Here is a 21,001-nt window from a genome sequence, read left to right as displayed (position 1 = left end):
CCAGACAGTTCCAGCCCCGCGCCCCCGCCCCCCGGCCCGCGGCGGATAAAGCGGCCGGCGCGGCCCTCGGGCTCTGCCCCGCCATGAGTGCCGCCGCGCAGAGCCCGCCGCCGCCGCAGATGGAGGGTAGTGCCGAGCCGCTGCCCCCCGGCTGGGAGATCAAGATCGACCCGCAGACCGGCTGGCCCTTCTTCGTGGATCACAACAGCCGCACCACGACCTGGAGCGACCCGCGCCTGCGGGCAGCGCCGCAGGTAGGGCGGGGGTGGCCGGGCCGGGTGTCCCGGCAGGGCGAGGGGGGTCGGGGGCCGCGCTCCCCCCGGGACGCGTGGCGATGCCGTGAGGGCAGGAGCTGCCTTTTGTCTCTGACGCACTGCAGTCCCTTTTTTGTGCATTCAATCATTTGATACCTCGGCCCTGTAATGTTTATTTAAAGTTGGTTAAGTCCGCCCGGCCTGCCAGGGGAGAGGCGAGCCTGATTTATTTTTCAGCTGTGAACGCTGGATGCCTTTAAAAAAGGAGCGATCCGGCTCGGAGTCCAACTTCTTTTTCCTTTCCCCGTTTGCTTTTCCCTGGTCCCAAACTCTGCCGGCAGCTGCCGCTCCGGTTTTGTCGCGAAGCACGCTCGGGGAAAAGCCGCATCTCAGTCCAAATATGTCCATGGAAGGAGCGGCGCTGAGGGGAGAGCGGCCGGGGCCCTGCGGGGTGACCCTTTCGGGTCAGCTCCTGCGGCTTTTGGGGAATCCAGCCCGGCCCTTGGGGGATCGCAGCCCTCTGACCCAACAGCGCGGTGACTGTGCTGGGCAGAAAGTGCTGGAAACTTGAGCGGGGTTGGATTTGCCTGCTGGGAAAGCGATTCCCCGGGGTCTCGGCGCGGAGCATCGCGTAACCCCGGGCGCGCCGGGCTCCCGGGGCGTCCCTCCCGGCCGGGGGCTCGGGTACGGAGATCGGCGGGGCTGGATCGGAGCCCGGGGCTGGCGGCTGCCGGAGAGGGGCCGCGCCGGGGAGCGGCGGCTGTTGCGGGGCCAGCGGGGCCAGGGCCGGAACACGGCGGGGCCGGGGCCGCGGGAGCCTTGGCCAGCCGGGGGACAGCAGGGTCGGGGCTGCGGGAGCCCCGGTGTCCCGGCCCCGGGGGACAGCAGGGTTGGGGTCGCGCAGCAGCAAGGAAGGGGCCGCAGGATGCGGCTGCACCGGAGCTCTGTTGAAAGTTTTTTCTCCCGTTCCGTGCGACGCGCTCGAGAAGTGTTAATTATTTTATGAACTTACCGTTTCTTAAAATAGTAATTGCCCGGTTTCCGAGAGCAGACCGTGACTGAAAGCTCGGTGTGAGAGCAGTTGGCCTTGGAAAGGAAGGGACGTACTTCTCTATGTCAGATTAACCCCCTTTGCAGCTCTCTAAGTGCTGGTTCGTTTGGTCTATAAATAAATTCTAGTAATAATGCACAGAGGTCTTAGAAAAATGTAATTTGATAATAAGAATATTAGAATAGCATAGCAAAAAGTGTTTTCTCTCCTTTTTGGAGGCACCTGCTAACACTTGCTGTTACGGTAGTAAAAATAAAAATAATGTGTTTTTTATAACCATAGAATGTACTTGAGAAGAAAAGTGTGCCCTTTACTGAAAGGGTTTTGTTCCAGGAATACCACTTGAGCCTAACCCATTTAACAGAATAGTCAGATTCAAGCTGCTTTCAATAATTGTGTGAAGAGAGTTGGAAGCTGTCTGATGGATAAGCCCTCTGCTTGAGTGGGTGCCTGAAACAAAACAAATTTTCACCCTTATCTCTTGTGAAATCTGTGGTGATGAGAATTGCCTCCGTGCCTCTTCTGCCAATTGCAAAGGCAGTCACAGGTACAAAAAGCTGGATCTGCTTTTCAACAGCTTTTGTGGGATACACTGTTTTCCAGTCAGGAAAATCTGTTACTCCTGGCTGTGAGCAGGAAGGTGTGCTTTGGGTTTGTTCACTGGGAGACAGAGAAATGCCTCTAGAGTTGAGCTGTTGATTTCTGGGAGTTCCTAGCTAAAAAGGTCCTCCTTTGGCAGTAGAAGTTGTGTGTAACTGCTCTCACAGCGCCATTTATCAGCCTCGAATTAAATGTGTTTGCTGGAATTCATGGACAGCTGCTGAAATCATCAGTTTTTTGAATACCAGTGTATTTCACAAGGACAGGTACTAGTTAGCAAAAGAATCTTAGAATCAGGCCCAAGGAAAATATATCTTTTTCTAAATATTCTCTTAGCTGGACAATGCCAAGGAAGGCAAACTACCCACTGACATTGAATTTCAAATCCAGCAAGGATTTTTGAAGATGCCAGACTTCTGTTAATACCTAAACAGGTAGGAAGGACATGAGAGATGAAAGCAAAAAAATGAGATTTGATGGAGAGAGCTTTCTGATTTCCTTCATTCTCAGCCAAGCTCAGATGAGAACTTGGGGCTGTTAGAAGTGATTTGAGAATCAGAGAAGCTGACTGCATGTGTCAGACTTCGTGCACTTTTTCAAGAATGATTATGCAAAGAGCAAACTTGTGCTGACTCCATCACTGTATTGTTTTCACTAAAATCTGACAGTGAAGTTAGCAATTTTTTTGCCTCCTTTGAGGTGATCTTACACTGTATCCACCAATATTCTGTCTGTGAATGTTTATTCCCTTTCTGAAGTGATTAGGCAATGAAATGAGGTGTTACACTCTAAGTGTACAATGACTGGAGCACAGATCTAGGGCTGGCTGAGCTTTTCTAGCTGGGTAAGAGTATCGCTGAGGCAGAGTTGTAACAAAGTCCTGTTGTTCCCAAGTGCTTGATCTTGCTCTTCTCACTTACCCTGGGCTTAACATCAGTGTAGCCTTGCTGGCTGCAGGAATCTGTGCCAGACACATAATCGGGTAAAAGTTGAAGTGGCTCTTCTGCAATTTTAACCCATGACAAAAGCATTTAAAAGCAACAAAACCAGACCTTGTTTTTGCATTTATCTCTCTATTTGAGGTGCATTTGTGAATTCAGGATCTCTGTTATTTCCTCATTCAGTCTGACCTTTTTTATTTTTTACTGACATGAAGGATGGGTGTTCTTCTGCGTGTTTTCTGTTATGTGTAAGAAATCACTGCAGCATAGGGGTGGATTGGGGAGCCCTTAATTAGAAAGAGGAAAAATCTCATGTTGTTTCAGTGAGAAATAAGGAATGACTTTGCAAATGACAGAAAAATGTTTATTAATGAAGCTTCCTGGTAAGACTAATGGTTTTTTCAAGGATCTGATTAGTTAAGAGTAAGACATTTAAGAAGTAAGGTGAAATTAATACTGTGAAGATATATAAAAATCTAGTAAAAAATGTGTTTACTAGTGATGCCACTCTTCCTTTTTTTTTGATAGAATTACTCATTTCCTATGCTTATTTGTTGTAGTTATTTTCTGTGCTAACTTAGAGTATCACAGGTCTGTGTACTTCCTGAAGAATTGTCTCATGGCATTAAATTGTTCACTTGGTGTTCCCCAAAGTGTTGATAAAAATAGATTTCACTTGAAGAAAGCAAAGGTTTGTATAGGTATTTATCAATACCTCTTCTCTGTGTTGTTTCTGCATGCAGTAAACCCCCTGGGAAATAATGCAGCTAAAAATAATCCAGAGGAATTGACTGTGCTGAGCTTCACTAACAGGTATTGGAGTGATCAATAGCTCAGTGGTGCCTTGGGTTTGAGATAAAAGCTGCAGCAGCAGCCAGGCACGAGTCGGGGAGCAGCCATAAAAGTGATCTATGATAAGAACTGGCTGCAGCAATCACTGCACAGCCTAAACAAAGGAAGGAGAAACCATCTCACCCTGCTGCTGATGCTTCACTGGGGAACAACTGACTGCACCTCAGTTTCCATCCTCTCCCTTCATGGCTGTTGCATCTCTTTCTGTTTCCCCAAATAAGTCTGAAGTCACTCAATTCACATCTCTTTAGCAGCGGGCTTATTTTTGAGCACTGACTTCTCGTGGTCAAGTTGACTGAAAAATCCTTGGTAGACCAAATTAGAACTTGCATGGAGAGGTCAGAACAGCCTCTCTGGAGCTGTACCTCTCACAGTGGTTCTCCTCAGGGGAGGGGAATGTGAGGTCAGCTTAGTAACATTTAAGGTCTCTTCCATCTGCAGTGTTTTTACTTTCCTAAATGCTGATGTGCATTCTGTCAGGCTAATAAATTAGTCACTGGATTAAAAAGGTACTGCACAGAAAAGGCTCAATAGTAGGAGTGGTGAAATTATCAGAAAGGGACTTTGGGGAGGGTTGTGTCTTGGCTTTGCCCAGATTCCCTGCTGCTGCTTGGTGTAGTTATTTAAAGCCCCCCCGACAGAGCATGGTGAGCAGGGAGTTAACTTAGGGACGTATCAATTAACCTGAAAACAAGGGGTGGGGCTAATTGGAAATAAGAGACAGGAACACCAGGAAACGATACTGGAGATAAAGCAAGAGGAAAAGCAGAGAAGGTGTTGCAGGGTTCTGTGGAACTCCTGGCACTGTGTGCCCCTTATCTAAAGGACAGAGGAAGAGTACTTGTGCCAGGTGGCAGCATTCTTACCTAGGAACTGTATTTTTAACACTTGTATGCACAGGCAGAACTTTTCCATGACTACATGGCAAAAATAGAATTGTTCCCACTTGAGCCATGATAAGGCAGGTAACAATCCATTATACTTTGGGAATGCAGACAGGATCACTCTGTAGGTGAGCTGTGGTCTCTCTTCATGCCAAGGTGAAGGTAAATGTAAATTAGAAGAAAAAGCTTGTTCACACAGATCACATTACTTAATTACAGGCAGAAGGAAAAATGCTGTATCTTAAATATGTTGCAGAAGCTGTTGGTCTGATTATTTCTGTTTTTCCTTTTTGGTTTTACAGACAGGAAAATCAGGCATGGGATGGGGAAGAGACTGGTCTGACATTACCCAGTAGGTGAGGTAGCACAGAAGTGTGTTTTTTATGGCTGATGGTAATTAATAAAAGGGGTGCAATGTAGCAAGTGCTTTTATAGTGTTGGAAAATTGCCCTTTAAGGAAGAGAAGTCAGAAAGCTGCTGTGTACAAAATGAAAATTTAGATGGAAATTTGAAGCCTGACTATGAACTGAAATTCATGGCCCACTCTTCAAGCATTATCTGCTTATTCTCCTGTTTGTTTTTGTTTTTTTTTTAATGAGGCATTGTTTTGCTAATTTTTGAGTGTTCTGCTTTCTGATGTATTTCAGATTCCTGGGTTATAACTAATAGGAAAGCAACAGTTTGACCACCTGCTTCTTAGGTAATGAGGCAGTGAACAGAAATAACTGAATAGAGTGTCATTCTCATCCCCCTTGGCAAGGGTGTTTGTTAGCACTCCGAGGGGCTTTTCTCTAACTCCATCCACCAAAGCTGCAGGGTGGGTGGTGATCCCAGCTCTCTGAGAGCACTCTGCTCCTGGGAGCAGTCATTGTTTCTGTCTCAGACATGTTCAGTTTGGCCCATGGGCTGCTTTCAGTGCCAGCTTCCACATGGGCACACTGGGCAGGTGTTGTCATGTCCTCACCAAGGCATTTTAGCTGAAGAAAGAATCCTCCTAGTGATTAAAACAGGACAGGTTTTAGTACAAGATTGATCTGCAAGATTGCCAACATATTTGCGCCAGTAAGGCTCTGTGTTCTGAAAAGCTGAGGATCAGTTTTCTCCTTCAGTTTTCTCCTTCAGTTTTGAATGGTGTTTATTTATTTCTAATGGCATCGGTTAGAGCGAATGTTAATGTCATTCTTGTATAATACAACTTGATAATTACAAGAGAGAACAAAAGGCCTGTTTGCCTACACATGTGTATGTTGGGAAATAAAACTCAGCATTCAGCAAGTGGAACATCAAAAGCAGCTTGGCCTGTAATTGGGTTACATGATGCCACTGACACCAAGTCCTACTGAGACAGCTCATGCAGCTAAGCTTATTCATGGTTTCCTTCAGTCATTAGCTAATGATATCTTCCTCAAATGCCTATGTGCTCAGTCTATATATTTAAGCACAAATTGTGAGTAAAAGGGTGAGAATGCAAGTGTGTGCAGCAGCTGAGGCAGGGCTGTAAGAAGTTTGGAGTCAGCGCTGAGAGTAAATCACTGGGTACCTTGGAACCCGTGTAGTTCTCTGGGAAGTGTTAGTAAAGCCCAGCTCACGCTGAGGGTGTGCTATTGATATGTTCAAACACACAGCAGACACGAGGAACTTCTCAGAAATACTTGGGATATGTTGATTTCTGTTGGTAGCAAAGGTGGTGTACTACTTTTGTAGTTCATGCACCAGAGAAGGAAAGGAGGTCTGGCCAGAAGTAAAGTCTGAGTGGCTGTGGAATCTAATTCCAATGGTTAAAATTTTACCTTTCTATGACAAAAATGGTATTTCCTTTAATAAATAGAATAGTTACTTCATTCTTAATTTGAATACTGGATTCCTCTGGCTTTTTTGTTATTCATGGCAATTTCTGATAAAATACAGGTTTGAGCAAGTGTGAACAAAACTTGGTTGTTGTCATTAATTTTGGTTATTGCTGTATTTGATTGTGAAAGAGCAGAATTATGCTATTCCCTTCTTCCTAAATAGATAGGATTTGGGCTTCAAGTTATAAAAGGTGTGTTGTCAAGTAAGATTTTGTCAAGTACTGGTGTTTTCTCATTTGAGCAACCAGATAATTGTTTGTGTAGTACTCGATAGCAGCAGCTTACAAGTTCAGAACGACACTGGGGTCACAGTCCATCTGTTTGCATAATAAAACAACAGAGAAGTTGTTTAATCTCTTGGCAGTGCTGGTAAATTTTGTTTTCCCCTTGCTAGATAATATTTACAAAACAGGTACAATTTAAATACTTGCACTGCTGCTCTGCAGGAGCTGCAGAGGTGCTACATGTGTGAATAACTTGTGCTTTAGAGACTGAATTGATTGTACTGCAAATAACGTCAGAAGAAAAATGCAGGAGTGCAATGGCAGCAAAGGAGGTTTTAGACTTTATTCTGTAGACCATTTCAGTATTGGAGGAATGACAAATGTATTATGTAAGGAGTCTCAAAAGGGAGATTCTGAATTTGACACAACTATTCAAGTCATTTAGCATGAATAGAGAATATTTTGACAAATTTATTGCAAACAGTAGAGCTGTCTTGGAAAACTCCAGTGGCAATTTGCTGGCATCAGCAGTGGCTCAATTTGCAGGTTTCTGTGTTTGGGTCTGGAATAACGCTTGAGCAGACTTGGGGCACACTAGGAGTTATCCATTACTCAGATGGTGCAGCTGTGCTGGGAGCCCTGGTGCAAGGCTGTGCTTTTGCTCTTGCTGTCACTTTTTTTATTCCAGTGCCTCTTGGCTTCAACTCACTTGTAAATGGGAGCAAGTTTGGAGGATTTTAGTGTCAGTCCTGACAGTGCCCTTCCCACGGGAAGCCAGCAGTAGGATGTGGGGGTATGAAGTGTTTTTTCCAGTTGCACAACTCGTGCTGGCTGCACCTTTATTTATCCTGGTGATGGCCTCACAACAGAAACGCTTGTCCTGAGAGCTGAGAGCCCTGTCCCTGCTCTGAGCAGCTCTCCAGGCACAGCTCCACTGTCCCTCCTGGGCCAAACCTCTCATTTGCCTGGATGTGATGGCTTACCTCAGCACCTCCTGAAGTGCTGGATCAGGTTTGAGTCCCTGTGGGTATTTCAGGCTACCTGAAATGTCATGTAAAACTGTTTGCAACATTTCTGAGCTGTTCAAGGCAGTTTTTGCATTTTTGTGCTCCCTCCTTTTGGGGGATTCTCTCTCTTCAAGGTAAATTGTGTGATCACACCTGGGATTGCTGAGAGTCAGTCCTGGTACTTACTGAAAATTAGTTGATACTCTGCTGTTTGTAGCTACTCAGCTTTAAGGAACTTCTTGTTTCCTTAGATGAGGGTGGGAGAAATTTGCTTCAATTAGTTTCAATGCAGAAACCTGAGTTGGGTTCCTGTTTTTTTGGTACTTAAACCAGGAAGGATGATGGACTAAGACTTGTCATTCATTTGTTGGTCATTCTCTTTGTGCAGATATGAATTAAATGTGAGCTCTGGACTTTTTCTAGGTAACAGATTTGTTAATGTAACAAGCAAGAACTGTATGTGATAGAAGGCAAATAAAACCAAAAAATGGCTACTTTTTGTTGTGCTGACTGTTCTGTGGAATTAAAGCATTAGGAGAGAATCTGTGAATTTCTTTAGTGTGAAGATGAGTGTTTTCCATAGCTTGATTCCATTCCTCCCCATTGGCACAGTGTCCCCAGGCACACCTGAGCTTTTCCTGAAGTCTTCTAGAACCTGTTTGCCCAGGCTGGAAACACAGGCTCTCCTGTGTTTCACAGAACAGAACTGCTTTGGCCAGGATTTTGGAGACAGGGACATTGGGATGTGCACACACTCCCTGCTGTGTCAGTCTCACTAAATACAGACCAGAACCCAGGGCCTGCTCAGTGGAGTCATTCCCCAGAGATGGGAATTTCAAAATACCTGGATTATTGTCCCTGTTTGTGATTGTACCGCAGTGGGAGGAAAAGAAACAGGGAAGAAAGAATGTTAAAGATGTGGTGATACAAACTGGCTAATGTAGGCAGCTGTTTGTAGAATTAAGTGTTGAAGGGGATAGTGTAGGGCAGGAAGTGCTTTGTGATGAGAGCACCTTTCCTAAACCTGATCTGTGCCTCGGGGGCCACTGATGGTAGAGAAAACAAGGACGCTGCCCTTGCTCTTTTACCAAGGGCTGTTCCAGTGTGACTGCACAGCTGAGGCCTCTGTGGTTAGACCTGACTGCAGGGGAAAAAAGCCTACAACAAAGGACCAGCTTGAAATACTAACTTTCCACAGGAGCAGCACAGGTTGTCTGAAGCTGTGAGGATATGTGAGAAATTGTGGGAGTATGGTCTATTTAAAAAAATAGAGAACAACAAAACAAAAACACCTTAAGTATTGACAGAAGCTTTACTTAATTTATAAACTGGATGCTTTGAAGAAGCAGTCCAACCTGATTCTTGCTTTGGTTTTGGGCTGCTTCTTTTGTGTTTCCTAGCAGGGCTTAAGTTGCAGAGGCAGATTTCTCAGATTGCTGAGAAGGTTCAAAACAAGGGCAGCCCCACGGGTCTGAGCATGAAAACAAGGGAGGGGAAGGCCATGGCTGGGCTCTTTGGGAGGGGTCCATGGAGGGGAGTGGGATACTGTCCCTATGGAATGATTTATCATCGTGGGGCACTCCAGAAAACTGGAGGTCTTGTCCCAAATCAAAGACAATGCAGACCCCAAAGCAGCTGCTCCCTTTGGGCAGTTCTGTACCCCAGGTGGGGCAGAGCAGCTTTGGCTGACAAAACCTTCTCGTGCCACATCCCCTGTGGGTGCTGCAGGCCCACCCAGCTCCCAAGCCCTTCCCTTAGAGCCTCTGGAATTGAGGGAATCTCCTTTTTATAGCGGTGGGAGCCGTGGTAGGTGGGGTGGCTGCTCGGGTTACGAGCAGGGACTCTGGGGCAGCTGGCGCTCGCAGAACGCCCTCAGTCAGCGCCGCGCCAAGGTGAGGTGCTGCTTCCCGCTGGGATCCACGCGGAATCCATGGCCTCCCCTCCAGCCCAGCCTCTGACACACGCTTGGCTCCAGCACTGCCTTGCATTGTTGTCAGCTGAGCACACATCAGGTTTATTTTTTATTTTCCAACAAATGCTGTTTGCTGACGTAAGGGCACATCCCTGCGGATCCTGGCAGAGCTGTGGGGCCAGGGCTGTGCTGGTGGAAGGTGAAAGAGCGAGTGAGTGTTGGTGTGGGGGGTTCTGAGAGCCCCTGAGAGCCTGTGTGGAGCACAGGAATGTGGTTTCCTGGTAGGGTGAATTTAAAATGACTCATCCGTGGATCCTGGTGCAGACATTGGCATGAGATCATCCTCGTTGTGCAGCTGGGAAAGCCAACTTCACATTGCTTCTCTCTGCGAACTTTCTAGGCCTGGCTCTCCTCTGTGCCTCTTCTAGAATTCTTCCTTTGTGGAGGATTTTTTTTTTAATGAGTAAAAGGAAATGGAACAGTGGGGCTCAGACTTTCAGGCTTTGAACTTGCTCCTTTCAGTGTTTTTTGTCTTCATTAGTTTACAGCCTCAATTCTTTGTGGTTTTATTGCAGAAGAAGAAGAGAATTCTCAGAAATCACTTTTTAAGGTGATACTATCATATAGTAAGAACATTGATAGTCTGGTTGGTAAAACAGTGAATTCCTGATGAATTAGTATGTCAATGTGTACAGGAGCAACATGAAATATTTTTGCAGTTTAAACACCCCTTTAAAAATAGGGTTTCCAACACTTGCACCATATGTCCCCTTATTAAATTCTCCTCTTACTGAATAATGACATTACCCTCTGAATGACAGAGGTGCTTGTTACATGATCTGACTTAGAGATACATCTGGAACTTGGCCCTCACAGGGTCTCAAAATAGAATGACCGATGCAGGAAGAACTTACTAGAGGACTTGTGAGGGCTCTTAGCACAAACCACTTCCACCCTTGCCAGAGCTTTGACATTGTCCAGTGAGTATGCTCAGACAACACAGGGATTTTAAAATCTTGCTTTTCAGTGTTTTCCTCTTTGTTAAGCTATCCTGTCTTCCCCTTCCTTCTCCCTCAATATTTACTGGACCAGATCCTCCTTAGCTGGAAGTGAACACATTTTCAGTGTGCCTTGTCAGTATTTCTTCCAATAGCCAGTGGGAAGAATGATACCAACAAAATCTGTGCTTCTGTTGGGATTATTCTTCTTTGCAAGTGTCTTTTCAGATGTAGCATTGAGAGGTGCTGAGGGGAGATGTCTTTGGTCCCATTGGTACTTGTTTGAATTGGATGAGGAGGCTGGGCTGGTGACTAAGTGCATGATAAAGAAATCCAGGTGGATTTGAAATGCCAGGTGGCAGGTATTTCAAAGAACAAGGGAATGCTTATGAGAAGTGGGGGTGAAAGCCTCACACATAAGCAGATTTTTCATCTTTGTCCCCTTGCCTGCAGTGTTGGCTGCCCTGTGCAGGCCTGACAGGCTCTGAGCCCCTCACACGCATCTGATGCTGCTTTTAGGGCAGCTTTCTCTCACCACGTTTATTGAGCTACCAACAACTATCTGTGCTGTTTTCCCTTGCAGGAAGGCCAGTCCTCAGCCAATGGCCCATCTCGAGAGAGCCCCAAGCAGCCGGCGGCCCGAGAAGGACACGTGGGCTACCCCAAGCTGCGCGCGGGCTACATCCCCATCCCCGTCATCCACGAGGGCCTCGACGGCCGGCAGCAGCACCCCTGCTTCTCCTCCCCGCAGCCAGGCCTGCAGAGGTACAAGACAGAGGCTGTGCCAGCAGCAGGGCAGGCCCAGGCACCCCTCAGGGCGGGCTATGGTGGCCCCGAGTCGCCGGCGGCCGACAAACAATGTGGACAGACACCGGCAGCTGCGGCCACGCACGGAGCCGAGGTGAGCGTCAGCGCTGCTGGGCTCTGCTCGCAGTGGTCTTTGCAGCATTTGTGGCCTGAATGTCACACATGAGGAGCTTAGGAAGCCCAGCTCGCCACAGGATTGTGTTTTTTTCCCAGTGCTTGCAGAGTACTCAAAGTGCACAGTCATGGCAGCATGAATATGGATGGGTTTTTTTCTGGCGTCTCCCACTTCTGTTCTGGAATGATTCTGCAGAGATAAATGCAGAGCTGAGCAGGCCCTGTGGCAGGGGAGGGTTTTTTAGGGTTTGTGCAGGTTCTCCTACAAGTGGAGAATGCAGACAAGCCTCTTGTGTTCTGCACCATGAGTCAAAGTGGGAGAGACAAGTGTCCAGTCAGCTAACAACCCAGGCCACTTCAGAAGAGCTTTGCTTCCTAATTGCAAATTTCAGTTGTATAAAATGGATTTACATATACACACATTTAGAAGTGAGTTGTAAAGTATTTTTGTCCAACAGTGGCATGTGAAAAAAATTTCAGACTATGGACTTCTTTGAAAAAAATGTCACCCTGCTTGTTTTGTGTTTCAGAAGGTGGGATTTTTGGCCTCCTCTCTGTCGAGAGTTAGCAAATTGGTATTCTTGTAATATATGGAAATATAAGCCTCATTTTTATTCAAAGTAAGATGAGCAGGAAATTCAGCCTTTACCAAGCTGAAAACATATCAGGTCTGTAATTCAGCAGTGGTGGCATCTTCTCTGAAACCCATTTGGAGTTTGAAGAATGTAATTAAAATCCTGCTGGCAGGTTTCTCAGCTGTTTTGACTAACCATGGCTGTCTAAGACAACAAGCTCAGCTTTTCCTTCTCCCAGCTGTGTACAGCTTTGCCCTCTCTGCAGAGTGCCTTTAGGAATGTGTCTTTTGTGCCACTTAAAGGAGATAACCAGGGAGGGAGGGCCTCAGAACTTGCTGTTACACACTCAGGCAGTGCAGTGTGGGTACCAAGTGACCAGAGCCTGTGCTGGGGACCCTACACTGCACATCAGCAGTGCCACTGATGGTGCTGTAGTGCAAACCATCATTTATTTATCCAAGGTTCCTGCTGTTCCATGGGCAGCTGAGCAGTTGATCAGAACCAGAAGAGGGGTCTTGTTCCCCTTCTCTCCTGCAATGCCTGTTCTCTCCTCTCACAGCTCAGTCTGGCCTTTCACAGGAGAGGGGGCAAAGGGCAATTAGCCATATCTGCATCACCAAATTAATGACATGCTCTTAAAATAAACCCAACAAAACACACAAAATCTGTTTGTGTGGCGAGGATCAGAAGTCAGTGCTGTGTGCTCTTAGGGATTTGGGTTTGTCTCCAGCTCATAATTTGTTTGCTTAGCTTTAGTTTACCTCAAATTTAACAGGTTTAGACAGGAACAGCCATGCAAAAGCAGCAAACATTCTGACTGAGCATCCACTCCCTGCTCATTTCAGGGCTGGGAATGCTGTAGCTCAGGTTCCTGCTTGTTATAATGATGCTCTCACAACTTATGTGGTTTGTCTAGTAAGGCTCTTGGCCAAAAAACCAGGGAAATGGAGTCCTTGCATGCTAGAAACACGAATTCAGTTTCTATGATGATTGCCCCCTTTTCTCTTTAGAAATGAGAAGTATTGTGCACACACAGTGGTTAACATTTAATCATGGAATTTTTTTTTCATGGCAGCCTCAACCTCCTGGAGCATCTGACCCTGCAGCAGCTTCCCCCCAGCCCTCTGGCAGACCCAACGCGGGGAGCCACGCGCTCCCTCGCGGTTACATCCCGATCCCCGTGATCCATGAGAACATGCCCCGGCAGCCAGCCCAGGCCTACCACCAGGCTCAGAAGACCCACTACCCTGCCCAGCAGAGCGAGTTCCAGGCCCACCAGCCGGTGTTCCACAAGATCCAGCCCGAGGAGCGGGAGCCCAAGGCGGCGCGGGCACAGTCTCCGTTCCGAGTGGCTCCGAGAGGCTCCTCCAGTCGGGAGAGCTCCCCGGCCAGGGTGGGCACCCAGGTGCAGCCCCCAGCTCCCATCCGAGTGCAGACAGTGGTAGACAGACCCCAGGTATGTGGAATGGGGAAGTGATTCACCTGCCAGGGGCCTGAGTGTGGCTGGAGCTGTAAAATGAGTTTGTACTAACACATACATGAAAGCACCTAAAGCAGTCTCCACTGCTAAGATTTAAACAGACTGGGAGATCCTGAGATAAGCTGCAAGTTGCCTTTCCACCTGTCAGGACTGTGGTAGATCACTGAAATATGATTTAATCTGCTCTTGTCAGAGTATAATTTGGTGTAATTACACTGAGGTCACTGATGTTGCATTATGTTTATGAGACGAAAACCAGGTGTGTGGGATTTGTGACATCTATGTAAATACACTTGACTGATGTCTCAGAACCATTTAGGGGATAGCATCAGATGCACAAAGTAGTTTTTGCTGTGAAGAAAGGGGTTAAGCAAAACCCAGAGCTTTTTATTCTTCTGGCTTGAAGTGTGTTCTTGGTCATAGGACCTGCTGCTCATGGAACATTTTTTCCATGTTAGAATTCTTAGTAAAACTACAATTAAAAGGCTACTGGGAATTAGACAGCTGTGAGTGTGTGGAAGAGGGGGTATGTACAGAAACAAGGTATGTACAGAAACAACCCTTGATTTCCTCTCTGGAGATTTTTCACATTAAAAATGACAGAAGCAAACTTAGGTTAATAGTTTGAAAACCCAGGATAGGACAAAACTAGGAAGACTCAAGATTTAATGGCATATTCTAGATCAGTGCTAATTTATTTATCTTTGTGGGTGAGAGTTTGCTCTCCCTAATCAAATTTTATGTTTACAGGTAAAGCAGTAACAGATTTCTAGTGTAGGCCATTTACATACTTGGTTGGAATAAAGTACAGCTATTTTACTATTTAAATCCATGAGAGCTGGATTTAGTATCTTTCAAAATCACTGTTTATGTGCCTGAGTAACTAAAGGGGGTGTCAGAGGGAGGAAAATGCAGATCTCCTAAATTTCAGCTTTCTGCTAAGACTTCAAAACTAATCTCAATTTCAAGAGATTTCTGATTTGATGATTTAAAAGTAGAGTAATCCCAAGGATAGTCTCTAATCACTACAGTGTAATAAGATTGACACAGTAACCTCTGCATGTAAATAGGTTAAAGATTAAAAATAAGCACTAACCAGAAAAGGAATGTCCTGAAAACAGGAATAGGATGAGAATATCCCAAAGTGTGATTAAAACTCAGCAAAGTAGTTGGCTTTTCAAGAAAGATGAGCCCTTCATTAGTGAAACAGGATGAAATCTTTCTTCAGCAAGAAATCTCACTGACTTAAGCTAGGTGAGGGCTTTGCTCAAAGGTCCTGTCTTTTAAACCTGCATCTGTGGCTGATTTTATTGAGCATGGGCAGGATTTGGTGGGTTAAATTTAATGTTTGAGAGAGTTGATTGGTGACTATAATAACTGTTCAGCACAGTGCTATTTTTTCAATTTAAAACAGTAAAATTCAGCAACACTCAGGGAAGATTAAATATCTCATGTGTGTGAAATTGCACTGCTAGGGTACAGACAATTAGATGGTAGATTACTTGTTCTTTAGAGGGAAATAAGGAGCTTTGTGTCTCAACACAAAACTTGCCTTGCTCACCAGGTTTCTCAGCAACAAGTCCCAGCTCAGGAGCCACCAAGACCAGCCCCTCCTCCTGAAGTCAAGCCTGACAACAAGGCAGCCCCGCCGCCCGAAACAGAGGCACCCTCCACATATATCCCAATCCAGGTCACCCACCAAGAGCCAGATCCTAAAGCACAGCCCCAGAAGCCTCCAGCCATGGCAGAGAAAGCTGATAAAAAGGCTCCTTCCCCTGCCAAGGCTGCTCCCCCCCAGGAAAGGCCTCCTCCCGAAGAAGCGGCGCCACCGAAGACAGTGGAAACAGGAGAACCTCAGAAGCATCCTGGTGTTTTGAAAGTGGAAGCAATTCTGGAGAAAGTACAAATGCTTGAGCAGGCAGTCAACTCCTTTGAAGGCAAGAAAACTGACAAAAAGTACTTGATGATTGAAGAGTATTTGACCAAAGAGTTGCTAGCCCTAGACTCAGTGGACCCTGAGGGTCGCGCGGATGTGCGCCAGGCCAGGAGAGATGGTGTAAGGAAGGTCCAGACCATTTTGGAAAAACTTGAACAGAAAGCAGAAGATGTCCCAGAACCTGTTCAAGTTGATGGACTTCAGCCAAATTTTCCAGAGCCTAAACCACCACAGGAGATCATGGAGATTGAACCTGTGGAAGTCAAGAGCAAGGGAGATACCAGTAATAAAAATGCTCAAGAGGAAACCAAAATGGAAAGACACCAGCCTGAAACCAAGGAAGAAGTGTTTACCAATCTTGCCACCACAACAAACACATCCAATAACCCAACTGAACCATAGCCACGCGCTGAAATCAAAATCTCTCAGACTTTATAACTTAAAGTGTGTTTAAGTGAATTTTAAGTTGCATGCATTTCCGGAGCTCTTTTCAACTGGTTTTAATCAACATAGCAGCTTGGGACACAGTAAACACTTTGTGGGAAAAGGAGGGAGCTAGAAAGAAAATGATGCATTTATCCTTTATTCTTACACTATGTAAAAGACATGTTTCAAAAATAAACCCTGTACATTAATTGCTTTTAGATAAGCTGAATGGAAAAGAAAAATGACTTCAGGGTTAATATTGGTGCGTGTTGTTTCAGGTGTATTCTTTTGCAGGTGATTTTTGTAAAATCAGTGGCCTGCATTGTCAGAATACCAGTCCTCCTACAAGTATAGCCACTCTTAACAGTAATGTTTTTACTTTTAATGTTCACAGTTGGGCACTTTAAGTAATGATGGATAGAAAGTGTGCAAGAAACTGTAGGGATATTTATATGTGTGCAGGACTTCAATGCTATATTTTAAGAGGGAAATAAAATAATATGGAAGCCTAATTTAGTCTTGTGATTTTATAAGCTAGAACTGTAAAGGCAGTAATTGGTTTTAAATACACTATTCTGAAAACAGACTTTTTATTGCAGCACTATAGTTGAAGTCTGACAGCTGTTTTCTCATCAAGGCAAAAACATTTGTCTATCCATGTCCTCCCTTCTGATGTTGTTGCTGTGTCACATCTATGGATTGAGAAAGGAATTTGGCTGAGCATTTCTGCCCCCTCACCCTGGAAGTCACCATTTAACCGAAATGTCTATAACATTGAGATCTGTGGTTGTCTTACAGAAATTTCCAGATCTTAACTTCTTCTGCAAAGTCACTATTGTGTTATTAATAGTTATGAAATTTTGTATGCAGAAGTACAAAATTTTTTTGTATTTAGAAATACATTTTGTATTCATAGAGTCAGTAGGATTCCTCTCACTTTGTGAACAGTTTTAAGCAATGCTTTGTTCAGAGAGATTAACAATTTGTACTTGAGCAAGAGAGAAACCATTTTTCCGCTACAGCCATGTGAAATGAAAGCAGCAGAGTCAGTGCAGGGGAGGAAGGGGTCCTAACTGAAATCCAGAAGTTACACTTGACTTGTTAACTTTACAAATGCAAATTTTCTTTCAGCTGGTAGCATGTTTGCAGCATAGAGCCCCAAATTTATGAGTGCCAAAACAAATCTGCTCAAGGCAATTGATTGCTTACTGACCTACACTTAGAATCATGAGAGTGCATTTGAAATAAGGTTTAAGCCCATCTGAAAATCTCTTCTTTTTAAGAGGCAGGTTGAGAGTGGTCATTGAGAACTGTCACTCTTTATTTTAAAGTAACAATGCAGCATGTGAATTATACTGCAGTATGTGTAGCATTTGGGCTGTGAACTCTCTGCTTAGTTGTAGGTGGAAGGTTGATGTTGCTTCTTGTTTCATTTTCATCATCAACAGCACTGTGTGAGAATACACAATGTCTTGTAACCTTTTGGCTGCTCCAGCTTTGGGAGCAGCATTGAGGCATTCTAGAAGAAGAGGTGTGAAAGTTCAGCTGCCTGCATAATTCCTGCATGAACTCACTTCGGTGGCTCATTGCTCATGCAGGGTTACATTTCAGCTGAGGACACAAATCTGACATCATGTAACAAAAATACTTAAATTGAGGAAAATCAGCTGTGGATTTTCAGAACTGAGCTCTCTAAGCAGAGTCTATGGGAGGTATAAGGCCCTATCTTTTAATGGTTTCTCTTAGTAGACCACTAAAATGATCCAGATCAAAACCAGCTCATTAACTGAGGTGGCACAGTGGAAATTAGGGTTATTTACAGTATTTACAGACAGCTAAACAGGTGCTAGATTTCTAATCCATGTCATCTGCTGCTAATGGGGCCTCATTCATGTTACATTATTCAGTGTTGGTCAGAGTAGGTGGAGTCAAACTGAATCTCAATTGATGGGCTTCTTTTAAGAAGCAGAGCTGGAGGTGGAGCTGCACTCTGCCAAGTGCTGCTTTAGAACTTGATTCTTAAAGTCGGTGCTACTACTGCAGAGTTAGGTACAACTCAAAACAAAAACAGTGAGGTTTCATGCTGTGGCCTAATACGGGAAAGCACATTTGGCTGCCCCGGAGCTGCCTAGCAGAGACTGGTGCTCTGAGTCATAGCTGTCTTTGTTTCCTCTCTTGCTCAAGCCTCAACTGCGCCCAGTCCAGTTTATTTGTCTGGACACATCAGCATAGCTACGAATCCTGCAGGAGGGCTGGGAGGAGGGAGTGGCCAAGGAGGAAGCAGCTCAAGATTCCCACCCATTCCCTGTGAGCTCCTGACCTACTCTGTGCAGAGCCTGCTTGCTGCCTTGACTCGGTACCAAGGGGACAGGAAGGGGATTCCTCCTCCTCTGCCTTTGCTGGATGGGGGTGCCTGCTCTGTGCTTTGGCCCTCGGTGGCAGCTGCAAACTTGGCTTTGGAACTCGGGTAGAAAGCACTTAGGAGTTTAAAGCCATAAGAATTATGTTACATTAATTCTCAAATACAGCTGTGCACAACAAACAACAGCTGTGCTGTTCAATGCAAGGTTTTGAAATACACAGTGCATTTGCAGTAGCCATTTCAAAAAATTGAACAAACATTAAGAAATGCAATTTATTCAAAAGCAAATGATGCCCTGTCAGTAAAAGGCACTGATTCAGCTCATTTGAAAGTAGCAGGAAGGATTTGAAAAGCCTGTACATGGAACCACAGTAAAAGCTTAGGCTATTTTCTGATTGCACTATCTTGTCCAGCTAGTGCTATTTTAAATGCCAGTAGTGGCCTGTTCTCTATATTTAAACCTCACAGCAGCAAGGCATTGTGTTTCCTGTAAATATAGCACTTTGACTATTTATTTACAGGCTGCCAAACCACTCCATGCCCCGAGGAAGGGGCAGCAGCTCCATTGCCCCCAGCAGCAGGGTGAGACAGGAATTGGTGTCTAATTCCTCTCCAGAGGGAGGGACAAACCCTTTATCTGGGGTCTGTTTTGCTTTCAGCTTGATGTTGGCTCAGCTGTGTTTGCAGGCAAGGTGGGGAAGGAAAGGTGGACAAACCACACTCCACCCAGGAGGCAGGAAAGCAGCACAGCAGTTTGTAGAGGCAGATTCTGCCCCTGCACCTGGGTCAAGGTAAGTAAAGGAAAGCCCTGATCCAGTGTCCTCAGAGGATAATTAAAATAATAATAAAATAATTTATAAATAATTATAATAAAAAAATAGCTTCTGCTGGCTGGCACACAGCTGCTGAAGAGGACAAATCTCAGTCAAGGTATGCTTATGAGAAGGTTTTAATTTGCTACGTTTTCAGCTTCCCTCCTTAAATAATGTGCATGTCTTGATCTTTTTAAATACTCAGGTAATCAAATAGAAGGCACCATATCATGAACTCAAATAAAACATGCACAAACATGGGGGGACATTGGCCTAGACTAAAGGCCGAGTAATGGGCAATAATTTCTCTGCTCTTGGTCCTGTTGTGTCCAAGAAGTAAAATGCAGATGTCCTAGGAACAAATCATAGTGCTGTAAAGGTTGAGTATCATAAAATTTTGGGTTTGTTACAAAATCCAGCAGTAAAATGGTTTTTCTGACAGAAACAAATCCAGCTTTTCTGGGCCACTTGGGTAAAGGAGGCCTTCAGGAAAAACTAATCTGAGCTCAGCACTCGCTGTGGAGCACAGATTGAAGCCAGAAGTTAACCATACAAAATACCATTTCCTGCAGCCTGACTGTAAATATTAAAGCTCCAAAGCCAAACTTCTCTGGGTAGATATAGTACTGCCATTAATGAAATATGAACACAATCATTTTAGTATTTAGCAAGCCGTGGTTTTATTGGCACTTTCACCTATTTATGTGCAGTGGTACAGGAGAGCCAAATACAAGTGTGTTTATTCTTTCTTGAGATAAATCTTTTGCTTAGAGATAAATGGGTTACTCTGAGATCCACTGGCCTTTAAGACTGGATAATTTGGGTTCCTGAGCTCTGCCCAAAGCACACATCCATGGGATTGTGCAGGGGATCAGCCCCTGTGCCTGTGACCCACGAAGGGACCGTGGATGGTCTGTAACACTAGAGACCAGTGTAACTGAATGCCAGCCCCTCTAATCCAGAGCAGGAGTTATTTTAAGATGGGCAAGAGGCTGGTTACAAAGCAGGGGAACACACCAATTCTCACTCAAACACCTTTCCAGGATCTATAAATATGCAACTTAAAAAGAATAAAGAGGCTAGTTCAGTTGTTCCTGCTGGAATTTCCACTCCAGAAGCTGGAAACCTGCATGAGAGGAAGGAACAGGTCCAGCCAGCCTCTAGCTTCCATATGTCCCTGCACCAGCAAATTGCAGGGCAAGCAGAAGTGGAGGATCTTACATTAAATTTCAGACTGTAAGAGAAAAAGCACATTTGCCACACATATTTCAGAAAACAATTCCAAAGGGCATTGATCTGTGAGGACACACTTCATGTTTCAGAATTAAAAATGTAATCTGGAGTTCTTCATCCCTGGTTCTTTACATTTGACATCTGTTCAAGGACTGTGCAATGTTCTCTGACGTGTGCCACAACAAACAGAAATCCCTGATAGGGTTTGCACTAAAGATAACGCTGTTGGAAGTCTTGGGAAAAAGGCTGGAGATAGAACAGAGATGAAAATAATTAACTCTTTCTAGTTAATTATTTCATTTCTAATATGGTGCCTATGTTAGGAGTGAGGTGAGCAGGCAAGAAAATGTAACAAACTTTGAAATATTACTACTTACATCTATTCAGTGGATAGATTATTAATCTGACTTCACAAATATAATTTTTAAGAATGGGGGGTTAGCTGAGTTTTAAAACAGTAAAAGAAATACCCTGAATTTAGCAATAACAGGGTTATGGAACTTAGCCTGTTTTTTACTGCATTTATTCAGCCCCTGACAGTGAACAGATGAGATTTGCAAAATCATCCACATGGGTTACTTGAAGCCCTGATTTATTGCTTTTCATCATTTTGTGAACTTTGAGTTCTCATCCATTTCTGTCTTGTCAGGAAAGCTCTGTTCCTTCCATTTGCAGAAATGAGC

The 21,001-nt window shown here is 44.8% G+C and overlaps 1 protein-coding gene across 1 annotated transcript; it reads left to right on the top strand.

Annotated features, from left to right (window-relative positions):
* Positions 1 to 16,423, top strand: BAG3 (BAG cochaperone 3). Its single transcript, XM_059477526.1, has 4 exons — positions 1 to 254; positions 11,157 to 11,474; positions 13,145 to 13,525; positions 15,114 to 16,423. The coding sequence occupies exons 1-4, from the start codon at positions 84 to 86 to the stop codon at positions 15,885 to 15,887; spliced, it is 1,644 nt and encodes a 547-aa protein (XP_059333509.1). The 5' UTR covers positions 1 to 83; the 3' UTR covers positions 15,888 to 16,423.
* Positions 16,424 to 21,001: the final 4,578 nt, after the last annotated feature.

Source organism: Ammospiza nelsoni, chromosome 8 (assembly GCF_027579445.1).
Source record: "Ammospiza nelsoni isolate bAmmNel1 chromosome 8, bAmmNel1.pri, whole genome shotgun sequence".
NCBI lineage: Eukaryota > Metazoa > Chordata > Aves > Passeriformes > Passerellidae > Ammospiza > Ammospiza nelsoni.
The sequence above is the reverse complement of the archived record's forward strand: the minus strand, read 5'-3'. Positions and strand labels throughout refer to the sequence as shown.